At 42.8% G+C, this 15,436-nt stretch overlaps 1 protein-coding gene across 1 annotated transcript in view; it reads left to right on the top strand.

The window, feature by feature from the left end:
- The first annotated feature begins 2,829 nt into the window (after positions 1 to 2,829).
- The window catches only part of LOC8026884, a 31,046-nt gene continuing 18,439 nt past the window's right edge, over positions 2,830 to 15,436 (top strand). Inside the window, exons 1-6 of the mRNA XM_040206392.2 lie at positions 2,830 to 2,884; positions 4,005 to 4,183; positions 6,273 to 6,365; positions 6,471 to 6,597; positions 12,839 to 12,889; positions 14,713 to 14,843. Coding sequence (XP_040062326.2) covers positions 2,830 to 2,884; positions 4,005 to 4,183; positions 6,273 to 6,365; positions 6,471 to 6,597; positions 12,839 to 12,889; positions 14,713 to 14,843 — 636 coding nt within the window. The remainder of the gene's footprint in view (positions 2,885 to 4,004; positions 4,184 to 6,272; positions 6,366 to 6,470; positions 6,598 to 12,838; positions 12,890 to 14,712; positions 14,844 to 15,436) is intronic.

Below are 15,436 nucleotides of genomic sequence, written 5' to 3'. Positions count from 1 at the left end.
AGTCGCCCTGTTTTGGCACTCCTTGTAAACTTCATAAGAGCACAACAGAATTTACGGGAATTAAAGAAACCAGCTGCAAAAACAAGAAATGTGATAGAAGAGTTGTAAGTTGGGCGAGTTGGTAAACATTGAAGATGGTTAAAATCGCGCACAAAGAGACGAGGACAAACGAGGAAGGAACACACCATACAGCAGGTATGGTGTGCCCGTAGTACTATCAGCCCCTAAGAAAATGCGACAAATTTGTTCTAAGGTTCGTGAAAAGGCGGAAAATTTATCAATAAACACGTGCCATAAAAAACATGTGCGGCCATTTGTTCCCTGTTCATCGGGCGTTGTATATAGCATTCCTCTTTCATGTGGAAGGTGCTATGTAGGACAGACGGGACGGTGTCTGAATGACCGGCTACGAGAGCATAAACTTTCTTTAACATCCAATGTAGGAGGTCACCTTTCGGTGCACTGTAAAACCTGTATCTGCACACCATCTTTGAAAAAACATCAATCATTGGCCGCTTTAAAGAAAAACAAACGCGCGAGGTACTCGAGGCGTTCACCATCTTGAGCCTGACCGATCGCTGCGTTAGCCAGCCGTCGGTAGCTTTGAGCGAAAAAGAAGTTGCCTTCTTGCGAACATTTGACTGCGGATGATCTGTTTCCCCCTGGTGACGTTGTCCCCTTAAATAATAGTGCTTCATCTTTCTCTTCTTCACTTAATATACTAGAGTTGTGAGTGCGCGCCTGTCTGTGTTCTGTGTTCCTTCCTTGTTTGTCCTCGTCTCTTTGTGAGCGATTTTAACCATGTTCAAGAAATTTGATAATGCCTGATTGAATTTTCCGATTAACTTGAAGGTGAATTTGGAATGTGCCTGGCAAACAGTGCAGTTAAAACCTAAACGACCGCAGTATTTTCACCTAAAGTCGGTGGATATCTCTGCTGCTGAAGACGTCTTGTCTTCGAGACCGGTCATCCATCAACAACTTCCATCACTCATATATAACTGGAGGAAAAGCGGACAGCGGAAGACAAATTAAACAGCGGTAAAAACGGGAATTTCAAGTAGTCGGGAAAATGTTTAGTGCAACTGCGCTTAAAGGGGCCCTGCAATCATAATTAGCCGTCTACCTTTTTTTGCGGTTTACACGTCTCTTGGAGTTCGGGCACGGCAGCGGGCACGGAGAGAGTAACGAAATATCGGTGCGTCATATTTTAACCGCAGCGGAGACCTCCTCCACCTACGGGGGTTACCCGCGGTGCCGAAAGCGCGCGATATGTGACGTCTTTGGTCCTTGGCTTACTACTCGTCAAAGCGGTTAAACGCCTCTTTTTAGTCGAAATAAAAATATGAGTGGCGCGAACCGCTTCAAAAATTTATAAAGGTAATTTTGGCTCAGTATTTTTGATCAGAAAAAAACAAACAAATGCAGTTTAGAAAGTACAGAAACAAGAAATGACTCGTCGACATATCCGCCACCAGGCGGCGGAAAAGACGGCGCATACAAGAAAGTAGTGGGATCAGGCACCGACGAGTGGCGAGCGTAGGAAGGTCCCGGATGTACGCGGTGGCGCTGCGGTCGTGTAGTCTGGAGGATCCCACCGGTTCCGAGCGCTCTCAAGGCCTTCGGCGTGCGGCTTTGGCTTGCGGTTTGGCCAATTGGCGGTATGGGAGCGCGAAGTGACTCCCATTCTGAACTGATCTTTACCACGTGTTTGCTGTTGTTTGTGGCCACTGAAGTTTCATGCCGAATTAGTGTTTAATCGCGCAGCAAATGCAGTACGAGCCTCCCTGACTGCCCGCTTCATATAGACTGTCCAGAACATGCTTTAGTGGCGCCCTCTCGAGCCGTCGACACGGAGTGTGGTAGCCGTGAGCGCTCGTTGAGCTCACTACCCCTCCTCTAGTTCGCGGCCACTCAAGCGACCGAGGACGTCATAAAGGAGGTTACTTCTTGCTTGTTTTTGTAATCTTAATTTGTCTATAACTCTTAAGGTAAAATTTGAGAAAAGAAAAGTCATTAAGTTACTACGCTCAGTGCCTTCAGGTTCGTTGTAAATCAAAAACCAGTAAAAATTTCTTGCAGGTTAAGGCTCTTGGTTTGAGACAGGGTTCTCGAATGCCACGGACATATGTCAACGTTCTGACTTCGTTGACCACTGTGATCTGTAAATCGCAGTGGTCAACAAATAAAAAAAAATACTAATCAATCTTTAATTTATTATTTCTTTCGAGACGCACTTCGTTTTCGCCTTGTCTGTACGAACGCCTTGCGCCTGTGGCTGGATTATTACACGTCAAGTTTAAAGGTTATGTCTCTACGACATTTCTCTTCGCCTCTGTCAAGTTGAAGATTTTCCTAAGTTATTTTGACCTTTCGGTACGGAACCTTCAACTGCTAAAGTCGTTTTATTAAAAAAAAATTAACGCGTCGTTGTTAGACGTGTTTTTTTGCTCTACCTACGACATTTGGAGCAAACCTTTTTAGTTTTGGTATCACGTGGACTTGGCAATTTAGGACACCTTTAATCCCAGGTGACCAAACATGTTGTCAGGACGGGTTTCAGTCAAGTACATGATGTACGCGACATGAATAATTGCCTCTAGTAAATTAACCCTTCAAGAGTGGCATGAGGCATCACGTCGTGAAAATGGACAAAAATAGTTCAATGAGGGAGTGCACATTTTTCTCTGAACTCTTCCAAAATGTCATACCGTTGTCCTGTTCTAAACTCTGGAAAACCGCGTTGACTACGAGGATGACAAGGAACGACTATAAAAATCCGGGAGGTTGCCGAAAGCAACGTGCACAGGAAGGCTGCGATCAGGCAGAATGCCAGACGACGTTGGTTTCATTGTAGCACTGATGCTGGCTGCTGTCCTAGCAGGTAAGTGTGACGATGCCCGTGGTTTTAGATAATAAATGACATGAACCAAATAGGTTAGTTCGCGATGAAGTACCTAGATTATGTCTAAACACGGAAGGCTCTCTGGCGATAGTTTGGTAGAAACTGACTTGCCGCAAATTTGTTTGAACACATTAACAGGCACGTCTGAACTAGTAATTAAAATTACAAGTCAGAACGATTTTTTTTTTTTGTTCGCGGAGTTTTTGATGTTTTAAATTTGTTCCTAGAAACTGAGATGCTCTGCCGGACAAACTCAAAAACCTGGCGTCAAACGTTAAGTATGGTTAGTACAGTGTGTTTCCGACGGATTACGAGAATTTTAATTGTGTGAAACGAATGCTGGGGTCAACTCACGCGAGCAAAACAAAACGAAAGAAAAGAAGACGCGCAAACTGCTTTAACTTTTTAGACTACATGATCGACTTGCAGTTTATAAAATGTGTGACGTGACCGCACTGGCGAGCGTGGAAAAACGTGAATGCTGGTTTCGGCCTAATTCTTCATTTGACGTTATCTCAGTAACTATTTTCAATTTAGAGGTAGTAAATTGCATGCCGGGAAGAGTGATATGCCTGAATATTCGGAAAACGTGCTTGAGTTTGGGTATCTTGTAAAACCGCCGGAGCACCCCTTTAATAATATTTCAGCGACTGAATGAAGTTGCAAAGAAATTGTTCTTTTATTTGTAGTCTGCATAATTGTGAGAAATAGACTCTTTTCTAAAGACCGTCGAGCAACATTGAAGGTCGCGATCTCTTGGTTTTAGGGGGAATAATTTGGCTTTGAACGGCGGGAGGAATCATATGGATTTCTTTTTAGACATAGGCTAGGTAGCACAAGGTACCGCCCGTTACAAATGGTATAGCCATTAACATCCATTGATTCATTCTTGACACAAAGCGCGTGATTGAATCCGAGTCCTCGCCGAACGCTGCCGCAGCGGTCGTGCCCAGTACGAGCTCAGAGAAGGTGATCAAGCAATGGCGGACAGGCGTTGGTGTGAACGTTTAGGAAAAGAGAGTATTGTGAAACCTCGAGTTCTAGAATTACATCCGACGCCTGTGCGGACCCACCCCAACCTACCAATGAACTTATGCAGCTGCAGGGCTTCCTTCGGAGAACATTGTGTACCCGAGAATACTTCAATCGAGAGATCAGAATGGCGAAAGGACCCTCTACATTCGACGCGGACTCGTGCTGAGCCTCGAAAGGAGCCGAGTGTTCTCGGACAACTTTGTTTTCTCAATAGACGGCGGTGTAAATAGACTCGACAAACTCGTGAGTACATTGTAGTCTTGCTGGTTTTACCAGGGTGGTTATCTCTGGGCTTTACGAAATTTTCTAAATAAACGACGTGAAAGCTGCACTAATGCTGTCTTTTGCGGGTGAGTTATACGGACAAGGGGATAAAATATAAGGTGATCATGATAAGTCATATACGCAGCTTTAAATGCATGATAAGCTTTTTAATCATTGCAAATAACCATGGGGGTTTCGGTTAAAAGCTCGCTGGGCGTCATCGCATATCCCTAAATTATTCAGTTGTAGAAAGATATTGTGCGCGTGCTCCCTTTATCTCAGGCCAGATTCACGAAATGACCTTATATACCAAAAGGTGCATACGACAAAACCTGAAAATTTTGTATTCACGAAGCAAAATCATCGTAAGTTTCGCATAGGTTACGATAGAATCATACGACAGCTCCAGACGTGTTTTATACACGTTTCACGATCAAATCCATATTCCCGGTGACATCGCTCGCTTTTCTAGTCGCGAAGATCGGCCAAAGGGTTTTTCATAACGCTCAATAACTTTCTAATATTGGGAGGCGCGGAGTTCAAATCCCGGCTCCACCATAGATTTTTTGTTCCGGCAGCTCCGTAGAATTTGTTTCATTCGATCAAGTACAGTTCATTCATCAGCATATTTTCGATTCAACCCCATACTTAGTTGTGCTTAATAAAATTTTAATTCACAAATCAGCTAACTATTCGACTTATCGAGTCGATCAGGCCTTTATATCATGTCCCCTTGGTCTGCACCCAGTTTTCATGATCCAAGCATGAGAAATATAATGAACGGAACTAAGGAGAGCTTATACAAATTCACATTGAATCGCTCGTTGTGATCTACGTTAACAATGACACGAAATGCACCTAATTTTAGGGGCCGGTCAGACATTTCGCTGATATTCCATACAGCATAGGCTGGCAGAAAGTGCGCTAATTTTTGAAGTGAAACGTCTTCACCATCCTCATCACCTCCAATGAATACTCTATTTGAACGAGTTAAATGCCTTAAAATAAATGTCATAGGTAACTTTTTAACTGTGAATTGCTGTTATGGTACTTTTAAGGCAAACGTGACCAATAAACCGTCTTGTGATAACGTAATTAAAGTTTAGCTATTTTTATTACGTGTAATTACTACTGCCAATGCGATTTCAAATAAAGGTAATCGGAATTAAAAAGCGCTTGCACCACACAATGTTTAGTTTAAAATGCAGATTTTTCAGCATCTATGTGTGATGTCGCCAACTTGTACATTCAGTTTGTATTGTTCTTTGATCCGTACCAAACCTGAATTTAATTCTGCCGTTTGAAACTGTACTCGCACAAACCATGCAATGATAAAAATGTACGCAGACGTTTATTGCATTATTTAGGACTGCTCCATTGGCCACACTGTGGACTATGATTATGCGAGAATTCCCCGAGGATGTGGTGTTTCTGCACGAAGATCGAGGAGGCTTGACCACGATCTTGTTTCCTTGGCAGACGTGCTTGCATACGGTCTGATTGACTGTGCTAACTTCGTCAGCTATCGATTCTTGGTGCCGCGAGTAATTTTGATGGTTAGTCTCGACATCTCCAACTCAGACATTGAGAAATTTAGCTCCTTTCTGTGTAATATTTAACTATTTATTGTGTATCCTCAAACAAAACTTTTCTGCGAGTTTTATATTAGATTGTTTCATTTACATTTTTATTTTATTTAGTTATGTTGCAACTACCTTTGTTAATTGTATCATCTCCGCTAGTTTGTTAACCCACATGTATTATCGTAGAACGAAATCATTGAGCGGTCATTGAAATTTTAAATTTGTTTTTTGTGCATCACCATCCAGGGAATCTCGCTTTTCGTAAGCATAATAAAAAAGATGGTTATGGTGATAATATTTTTATATGATCATAAGTTTAATTTGCTGTTTCAATGGCGGAATGCAAACTAGGAAACCTCTTGGTAAATTCATAAACGGAAAGTAAATATTCTGCATTCAAATAAAACAGAACCTATTTTTGGGACAAGCAAGTGTTTGCGAAGTCATTACAAAATTTATTCCAACGTTTAAAACATTCCTTGCAGATGAATGGCAAGGACCTAGAAAAGAATATGTATCAAGACCGAAACCACAGCTCCGTTGTGTTTGTTGATGAAGAAAAGGGAGCTGTGCAAGTGGTATGATTTACTCCTCTTTTTATAGGACGACATCTAGGCTTTTTAAGATATATGGTTGAACACTAATCTTTTCTAATGTGTGGTTTACGCCCAATCTTTTCGTAGACAGGAATCCTGGACAACAAATTCTCAATCGAGCCAATCGCGTCGAGTCACCGGTCAGAAGACGACCTCGTTGGTCACAGATTATTAGATCTTGAGGACATCGATAATCCACTTGGCGACGACTCTGGTAAGACTCAAATCTAAAAAAAAATCGATTAGGGAAAATGTGTTTTAAATTGAGTGTGAGCACATTCAGTACCAATTGATTATTTTAATATAGAGTAAGCACAATGAGAATCTTCGCAGTGAATTTTGTTGATAGTACAAGTGACTTAACGGATAATCTACCACTATATTATCGTGTGTGGTCCAAATTTCTCCGGGGCACGTTTTGTGTAACACGTCTAAGAAGTTGTAAAATTAACTAATATTGTGAAATGTTTTTTATTCTTATTTCTGCGTTGCAAAGCAAATTTTCGTCATGCGGTCTTTCTATGACAATTCTTAAACCCGAGCGCTTCTGAAAATCATATTCAAGTAGTGATGTTCGTGATTCCACTACACACATTATTCTGAACGCGAATTAGGTTCTCTAGGCACTCAGTTCCCATTTCAACACGAATTAGGTTTTCTATGCACTCAGTTCCCATTTCTCGGAAGCTCACAATCTCAGCTGGAAATTCAAGCCATGATCGTGCAGCATTGTGGCGATTTGACTTTTACTTACACTCAAGAAGCACTACTTGAACTTCCCATTCGATAATGAGAGTATTGAACAAGATATATATATATATATATATATATATATAATGGGTGGTTTCATCTCAAATCGTGCAGGCAAAAAGGGTCGAATTTTTAATTTCGATGAAAAAAATATATGTTATGGCGCCGTTTCTGAAACCGCAGTCGACACAAACCGCAAGTTCGTCGGATTTTTTGTTCTCGACTTATGAATTATTAAAGAGGCCGCGGCGAAAAGCAGTGTTTTTCACACCCGTCGTGGGTCGGATGTTTCGCTTGATCTCCCGCCATGGAGTTTTAGTCCACATTATATTATCTTTTTTGAAGCACTCTGTGGACACATTTAAAAGGTTCCAATACCATGAAATAATTTTAGGCCTTTTGCTTTTTTCCTGTAAAAATGTCAAAAACGCCTCCTCGGTCAATTGTTGACGAATTTTGACAATTAATTACTGGCGACCTACTTGGGTTACACCGATATTTTTTATGTCCACGGAGAGCCCAAACCACGCTCTTTATATTTATTATAAAATGCCTTGGCTGTATAAAATATCCTTTGCGGTACGTTTACGTTAATATTATGCAAAAACCAAAAAGTACCATTTTTGAAATTGATTTTCTCAAAAAACCCATTTTTTATTTTTTTTATTTTTTGTTCAAATGTAGATATGATAGTTGTCTACACGAAAATCAAGCCTAGAAAGTGTATATTTTGTTTGTATATTCTACATTTAAGCATTAATATCGTACGAAAACGTGTTATTACGGCTCGAAATGGACTTGCGAATTGCGCGTCTTCACAAGCTTGGAAATAGTTTTTTTTTTTTTTTTTCAACGGTCCCACATAAAAATGAAATACAGTATTTTCACCCTGATATATTTATTGATTATTTAAATTTTATTATAGGCGGCAAGCTACATCGGAGGAGTTCCAAAAAGAGAAAGCAACACTTCTTAACAGACCAGCAGGTGTCGTAACTTTTTAACGTGTAGGAGTCGGCAGACGTCTTATTGATTCGGGGCCCTCATTGGCCTGCATGAACGTCCCGCCCTTTCGGAGCCAGCAGATGACCACGACCTTTCGCGCTCGTTGTGTTAGATGGGACGGCCCGTGACAGTAAAGCGAGCAGCGCGCCCTGTGTCACGAGGAGTGAAATGGTACGATTGTGTCGTTGACGCGGCGAACAGTGACAGCCACCCAGGAGGAGTCTGTCAGAGTATTGCACAAGGGAAAGCAAAGGAATCGTTGCCTGAAAGGATGAGGACACCACGGCCTTACAATGTCGACGGTCAACAACTGTTCTGCCAGCGAAAACAACGCCGCGTGCGTGCTGAAACCGGCGGCGCGGGACAGAAATCCCGCAGACACACACACGAAGATGGGCCGGTTTCGTTAGGGATGTGGGAATTTTAAAACCAGCCATTCGTGCATGCGTGAAACGATACCGCCTGTTTGCCCTAGCTTCGAGCGCCCTATCCTAACCTTGAAACGGCCGTGCTCTCTCTCTCTCTCTCCAGGGAGATCCGATAGCACCGAAGGGTTATCTATTAAACTTGAGGAAGAAAACGAGAAGGGAGTGTTTAAGTTTAATTATCCCCACCAACCCGCTCGTTCTGTCCTTATAAAGGGTTATCTCTTTTGGAAACAGCAAAGCCCGGAGACTGACATTAAAACGAGCGTGTTGGTAAATATACTTGTGTTTGTATTCTGCCCGAAGACTAGTTGGGTCGAAGTCAGCCTCCTTGTCAACTATAACCGTTTGTGAAGAGTGGGCTTCTCCCGAGATGAAACGTTAGCGCCGGCTGACGTGTTCTTTTGAAAAAGGGAATGGGAAAGAGAAAGTTTGAGTAACTGCAGAAACTACCTCGAAAGCTCCTCTCCCGATATGAAGCTTGAAGCATAGTCTCGGTTACCTTCTCGCGCATCGCCTGCTCGAATCTATTCTTCACTTTCTTTCGTACAGCCACTGTTCCGCACAGCCGTCGTGGATGTGCGTAATAGAGGGAGGAACAGATTCGAGCATCATCTGGACGCCGTCATCCTGCGAGACTTCAATGTCGTGGGGCCGACTCGTGTGTGTTTCTTCGCCCCGCTGAACTTTGTTTCTCGGGTGCGGTTTTTTCTGAACGTTTTTTTTTTTTCTATGTTTTCTTACTAACTGTTTGTTAGCACTGTTCAGATGTTGGGTTTATTTCGCCATGGCGTAGAGGCCTGGCGGTGATGTAGAGAGCGTGTTCGCACGCATTTGGTTGCGTCCCGTTTAGGGAATGCCCGGGGGAGTTGGTTTTTGTTCTTGCCAAGTGCGGCTGAGTTTTCCCGTCTTTATTAAATTATTGATTTTTTTTTTTGTTTTACCTTTACGTGCCGTCCACTTCTTTGTCTGACTCTCCACCAGGCGTGGACCTATCACCTTGCCACCGCTCGAACCTAAATACTTTATTTTTTTTAACGTAATTTTCGTTAAGATCAGAGTTGGGCAACTTAATTCCTATTTATTTATTTTTATTTCCTACCCCTCTCTATGACACACACTCTGTGTGTTTCGGACCGCTTCTATGTCACCACTTTTGTGTATTACGGAAGTGAAAGGACATTCCCCGGTGACCTGTGCGATGTGCGGTGAACAAGCCCCAGTGTTTGGTTTCGTAAAGAATTGTATATAATATATCGACGATGTGGTGACTTTCTTTGTCTTAGTAATATGACAGCTAAAAGCTAGTCGTGCTAGTTTACTTTGAAAGGTTTATAAATCGAAACAATACAACGTCTGTGCCTTTTGGTTATTGAAAGTCTACTATAGGCCACACCAACTCATGTTTACAAACAAACCGGAGCGCCCCTAGCGGACGCCACCGGCGCCGCGCATGCGCGGTGGATGGTGGGCAAGAAGCCCGCCGTCGCCCATAAACAAACCATTGAATTGCGTTGTTGTCGGCGTCGGTGGGAGTCCCCGTGCTCTTTTACGCGTTGGAATTGTTGATGCTACGTCCTCCTAACAATGTCTGACTACTTGAGCGGCTTCAGCAAAACTAACGAGGCAAAACTTTGCGTGAATAATGTGACGTGCACCGATTCATTGGGCGCTAAAGCCTGACTCCCACGATGAGATTCTGCTCGCTGTTCTCAGACGCGACGTTGCTCGGACTGCAAAAACGTGGACCGTAGCTGAGATGGTGGACGTCGATACTGAAAACCTCAAGTAGAATCGGGCATTACAAGTCGGTGATGGCCACTGGTAACAATAATGATAAACATCTTCTTGTATCTGTTTGCACTTAGCCTGCTTACTTCAACCAACCTTCAAAAGTGTTTTGAGGCCTGCACTTAGTTCTTATCGCAATTACCGGGTCAACATTTGGTTTCCGGGCCGCTGTCGTTTGAACGAGCTGACGACAAAAAGCAGCCAAGTTTGAAAGAGCAGACGACAGTTCGAACGCATGCGTAATGGGGTACGGGCAAGAAGCACCGCCGTCCCGCGTCAACAAACCACTCGAATGTCACGTTGTCGGCGTCTGTGTGAGTCTGCCTACTCTTTTTCGCGTTGGAAATGTCGATTCTACGTCCTCATCGCAATGTCTTACCACTTTAATCGCTTAAGCGAAATTATCAAGGCTCGTTACGCCACTAAACTTTCCCTAAATAATTTGACGTGCGGCGATTCATTCGCATGAACGCCGCAAAATGGACGCCAAAACCATGATGAGATTCTTCCAGCTATTTTCGGTAGCGACGTCGCTCGTGTTGCAAAAGTGTAGAAGGTAGCGGCGATGATCGACGTCGATACTGAAAATCGGAAGCGGGAACAGACCAAGCATAACAAGTCGGTGATGACCACCGGTACCAATGATCAACAGCTTGTATCTACTTTTTACACCGGGCCTACTTAAGTCTTTTGAGGTCTGCAATTACTTCTTATTGCAATCACCGGGTTCAAAGTTTGGTCTACGGGTCGCTTTTGTTTGAACGAGCAGACGACAAAAAGCAGACGTTTGAAAGAGCAGACGAAAGTTCGAACGATAGCGGCCGTGTGAATTTGAAGACGCACTGAACCCGTGGGTGGTTCGGACAACTTGGCGGTTTTCTCTCGTTTATGTTGGAACAAAGCAAACACATCTGGCGACCACAAAGTGTTGCCCGCGCACGCAATCGTAGTTCGACAGCGTCTGGTTTGCCCTTTTCACGGCTACTATCCACGTTCTCGGACGAACGGAGGGGGCAAAACCACATGAAAACTGATCTTCAAACCTTTCCAGACTCTCTTGGTACAACCCCCGTCGTAGCAATTCGACGAGAAAGCAGGTTTTTTGTCTCGTTTCTTCCAAGGGAACACAGGAATGCATGTCTGGCACGGCGACTTCTGCCCACCGCCACAGACCTGAAGTGCGTCCGGCGCGCCACCAGCGCGGCGTGACGTAGGAGAGTTGAGTTGGTGTATAGGCCTGCTGATTTGGTTAGATATGTATCTCATGGTTCCCGCTCTTATCAAAACATACATAAATATTCAATACCACAAAATCCGTTTATAATTGATTACAAAATGCAGAAGAAAATTCAAGAAAACTTTTTCACAATTCATAGAGACGCATGGGTCGCTATGTCTGACTTAGGTCTTGCAAAACAAAGACGTCTTTTTTTGATATTGAGGCCTAAATATAAAACATGCAAACAAAATATACACTTTCTAGGCTTAATTTTCGTGTAGACAACTATCATATCTACATTTGAACAAAAAATGAAAAAAATAAAAAATGGGTTTTTTGAGAAAATCAATTTCAAAAATGGTACTTTTTGGTTTTTGCATAATATTAACGTAAACGTACCGCAAAGGATATTTTATACAGCCAAAGCATTTTATAATAAATATAAAGAGCGTGTTTTGGGCTCTCCGTGGACATAAAAAATATCAGTGTAACCCAAGTAGATCGCCAGTAATTAATTTTCAAAGTTCGTCAAGAATTGACCGAGGAGGCGTTTTTGACATTTTTACAGAAAAAAAGCAAAAGGCCTAAAATTATTTCATGGTATTGGAACCTTTTAAATGTGTCCACAGAGTGCTTCAAAAAAGATAATATAATGTGGACTAAAACTCCATGGCGGGAGATCAAGCGAAACATCCGACCCACGACGGGTGTGAAAAACACTGCTTTTCGCCGCGGCCTCTTTAATAATTCATAAGTCGAGAACAAAAAATCCGACGAACTTGCGGTTTGTGTCGACTGCGGTTTCAGAAACGGCGCCATAACATATATTTTTTTCATCGAAATTAAAAATTCGACCCTTTTTGCCTGCACGATTTGAGATGAAACCACCCATATATATATATATATATATATATATATATATATATATATATATATATATAATAGCACACCCGACCGGACATTGGGAGGCCCAGAGTTCAAATCCTGGCTCCGCCAATTTTTGGCTTTCGGCGGGTTCCTGGAAACTTTGATTCTTTGATTCATTGGATTAAGTACGGTTGATTCATCTGCACATATTCGTTCATATCCTCCTCGGAGACCACATACGATGGTGTGAAGTGCCTGTGTTGTATATATATATATATATATATATATATATATATATATATATTTATTTATATATATTTGTTTTACAATGTCAATCTATTACAGCCTTCACAATATTATAATAAATTATCACACGATGCCATGCCTTTTTCACACAGTTCGAGATCTAAGCCTCTCAGCACAGGATGTTGGCCTGTCCTCCTCTGAAGGCAAGTGACATCTTATTTATTTATTTAATACCTGCAAGGCCCAGAGGTGTCACGGAAGAAAGAGGGGCGCAGTCACAACGAATACGCGTAAATTGACAAAACATTCAATAAAAAAATAACGAATGTAGTTTATCTTGATGACTTTAACCCGAGACTGGGGTACGACGAGGAAAGTTGTGCTCATTGGTAGAAATAAATGAAAGCCGTTTACAATTCCCTGTAACGGCGGTTAGAGCGCAGCTCTTGAGGAGGAGGATGGAAGCGTACTGAGGGATAGGTGACTCCTTGAGGTCACTTGACTTCAGGGGGTCACGTGACCTGAGAGGGTCACGTGACCTGGTGGGTCACATGACCTCGGGGGGGGGGGCACGTGACCTGAAGGTCACGTGACCTCGCGGTTAAGCCGACGGCGACGCCGACGCCGCTCAAGCCGGAAACAGGCCCCTAATAGCTGTGCTCTAAAAGAAACAGCGACAGACAGGTCTCTAAATAGATGCATGTCTGGTACTGCTTCTTTTCTTATTCCGAAAACAAGTCGACCAGGATTCGTTTGTCAATTAGCCTTTCCAGGTACTCGGTTCACATTTCTTGGACGCTTACACACAGTAGGAAATTGAAGATATGATCGCGCAGCATACTGCAAACTGACTTTCACATTAGCCTAAGAAGCACTTCTTGAACGTTTGGTAGAAAAGAAAAAGACAGGGACAGACACGTTTCTAACTAAAGAGGTGTCTGTCACCGTTTGTTTTCTACCATGAAGGCGCCACAAAGAAGTTACGACGTAAATACCCAGACATGCTACTAGAGTTGTTAATGACATAATTGATAATGTGTTCGTCAGGTCAGGTCAACGATAATTTGCATGCCTTGTTATAGGATGATATTTCCTATTAGCCCCGAGAGCGAGCACAAGCGTCGCTGCGGTCGCCGCGCCCTGATTGGGTGAGGCGTACCGTGACGTCAGGGCGATGACTCCGCTCTGCGATCTCGCATCGGCTCGCTTCCCAGCACCGGTTTTCTGGTTTGGCGTTGTATGCCGCAAGCTCTTCGAGGAGCTGGACTTCGTTTACGCGGTGTACAAGACGTTGAGTTAGGCCGATATTGACGTGCTTCCGTACATTTTATAAGCCTGCTCGTCCCCTTTACTTTTAAAGTTGGGTTACAAATCTCGAAAGCTATCGGCGGAGGCCATTCCGCCGATGAACATCCCCGTCCCTCCACACGGCACAAGGCAATCTTGCGAGGGGTCGGTTAAGCGGTGGCGCAGGTGTTTCAGACGCTGGAATTCTGTTCCTTGCATGTTCATGATTTAGGACGATATTACATCCCTCTTTCAAGGCATTTGAAGTGGCATTTATATCATGGGCCTTTGGGTGGTCGGCAAATTAGCACGGCACTTCGGACGAAAAACACGCCAAAAAAAAAATTAAATAGCAACGAGCGCGCCGATAGGTGACGTCGTCACAGCCTTCACAGGGCGTGCGGGGCGAGCGGGGAAAAATTCTCTCTTTGCCGTGACGTCACCCCGGTTTGCCGTAAGGGGGCGCCACGCGAACTTCTCGGGGCTAATAGCGCAGAACCTGTAATGTCCTTGGTGAAGCCGCTACTACCAAAAGGAAGGTACGAAACTCGCATTACTTGACAGATATTAATCTTATTAAGGCACACTTTTAATGTATTACATCAATTGCTATCTTAGAACAATTTAACTTCATCGTGTTTAGTACTTCGAGCGGGGTACCGTAACGACAGATTGGCATGAAAATTATTCGGAACGTTACGGTTGTTCAGTGTTTTTTTTTTTTTTTTTCATTTTTCAGTGACTGAAAGAAAACTCAAGAAATTACCGGAAGAATTCGTCGTAGAAGTCAGAATATTTTCAGCCCCTTCCCACGGCATAAACAAAACAATGGATGATTTGATCCAGTATTTTGGCCTTATAATGAGTAAGGTGTGACACTTTTGCTTTATAATATTTGTCTACAAATCTGAACTGTTGTGTTTAATGGTTCGAAACACGTAGGGCTGCACGTGTTAATAATTTTGCAGAAAGCAAAAAAAAAAAAAAAAAGAGCGGGTACAATTTTTTTTTAAAGATGAGAATGCAATATAAAATGCATTCAATGTAGGACGCATTTCCTTCACTCTGAAAAAAAAATGTTAAACGCAAATAAGAGGTAAAGTAAATTAAAGGTACCACAGGGGTTATTATCTATGAATGCGATAGCATGTAGGGTTGCAAACAGCTACCCGTGTTCGCTTTCCCGCTTAATTTAGTGGATAAACTAAATTGGGGCGTAGGTCACGTGTCGCACGTTTATCCGCTAAATTTAGCGGGGAAACTGAATTGGAGAATATGTCGCGTGATGTAAATTTTCCGTTAAATTTAGCGGGTAAACTGAATTAGGGCTTAAGTCAGGTGAAACAAATCGTTTCGATAAACTTAGCGGGGAAACTGAATTAGCGCATATGTCACGTGATGTAAATTTTTCGTTAAATTTAGCAGGGAAACTTTGTTGGTTCATAGGTTACGTGACGTAAATT

Source organism: Ixodes scapularis, unplaced genomic scaffold (genome assembly GCF_016920785.2).
Source record: "Ixodes scapularis isolate PalLabHiFi unplaced genomic scaffold, ASM1692078v2 PGA_scaffold6__148_contigs__length_123643588, whole genome shotgun sequence".
NCBI classification, from domain to species: Eukaryota; Metazoa; Arthropoda; class Arachnida; order Ixodida; family Ixodidae; genus Ixodes; species Ixodes scapularis.
This window is presented reverse-complemented; position numbering and strand designations above follow the sequence as displayed.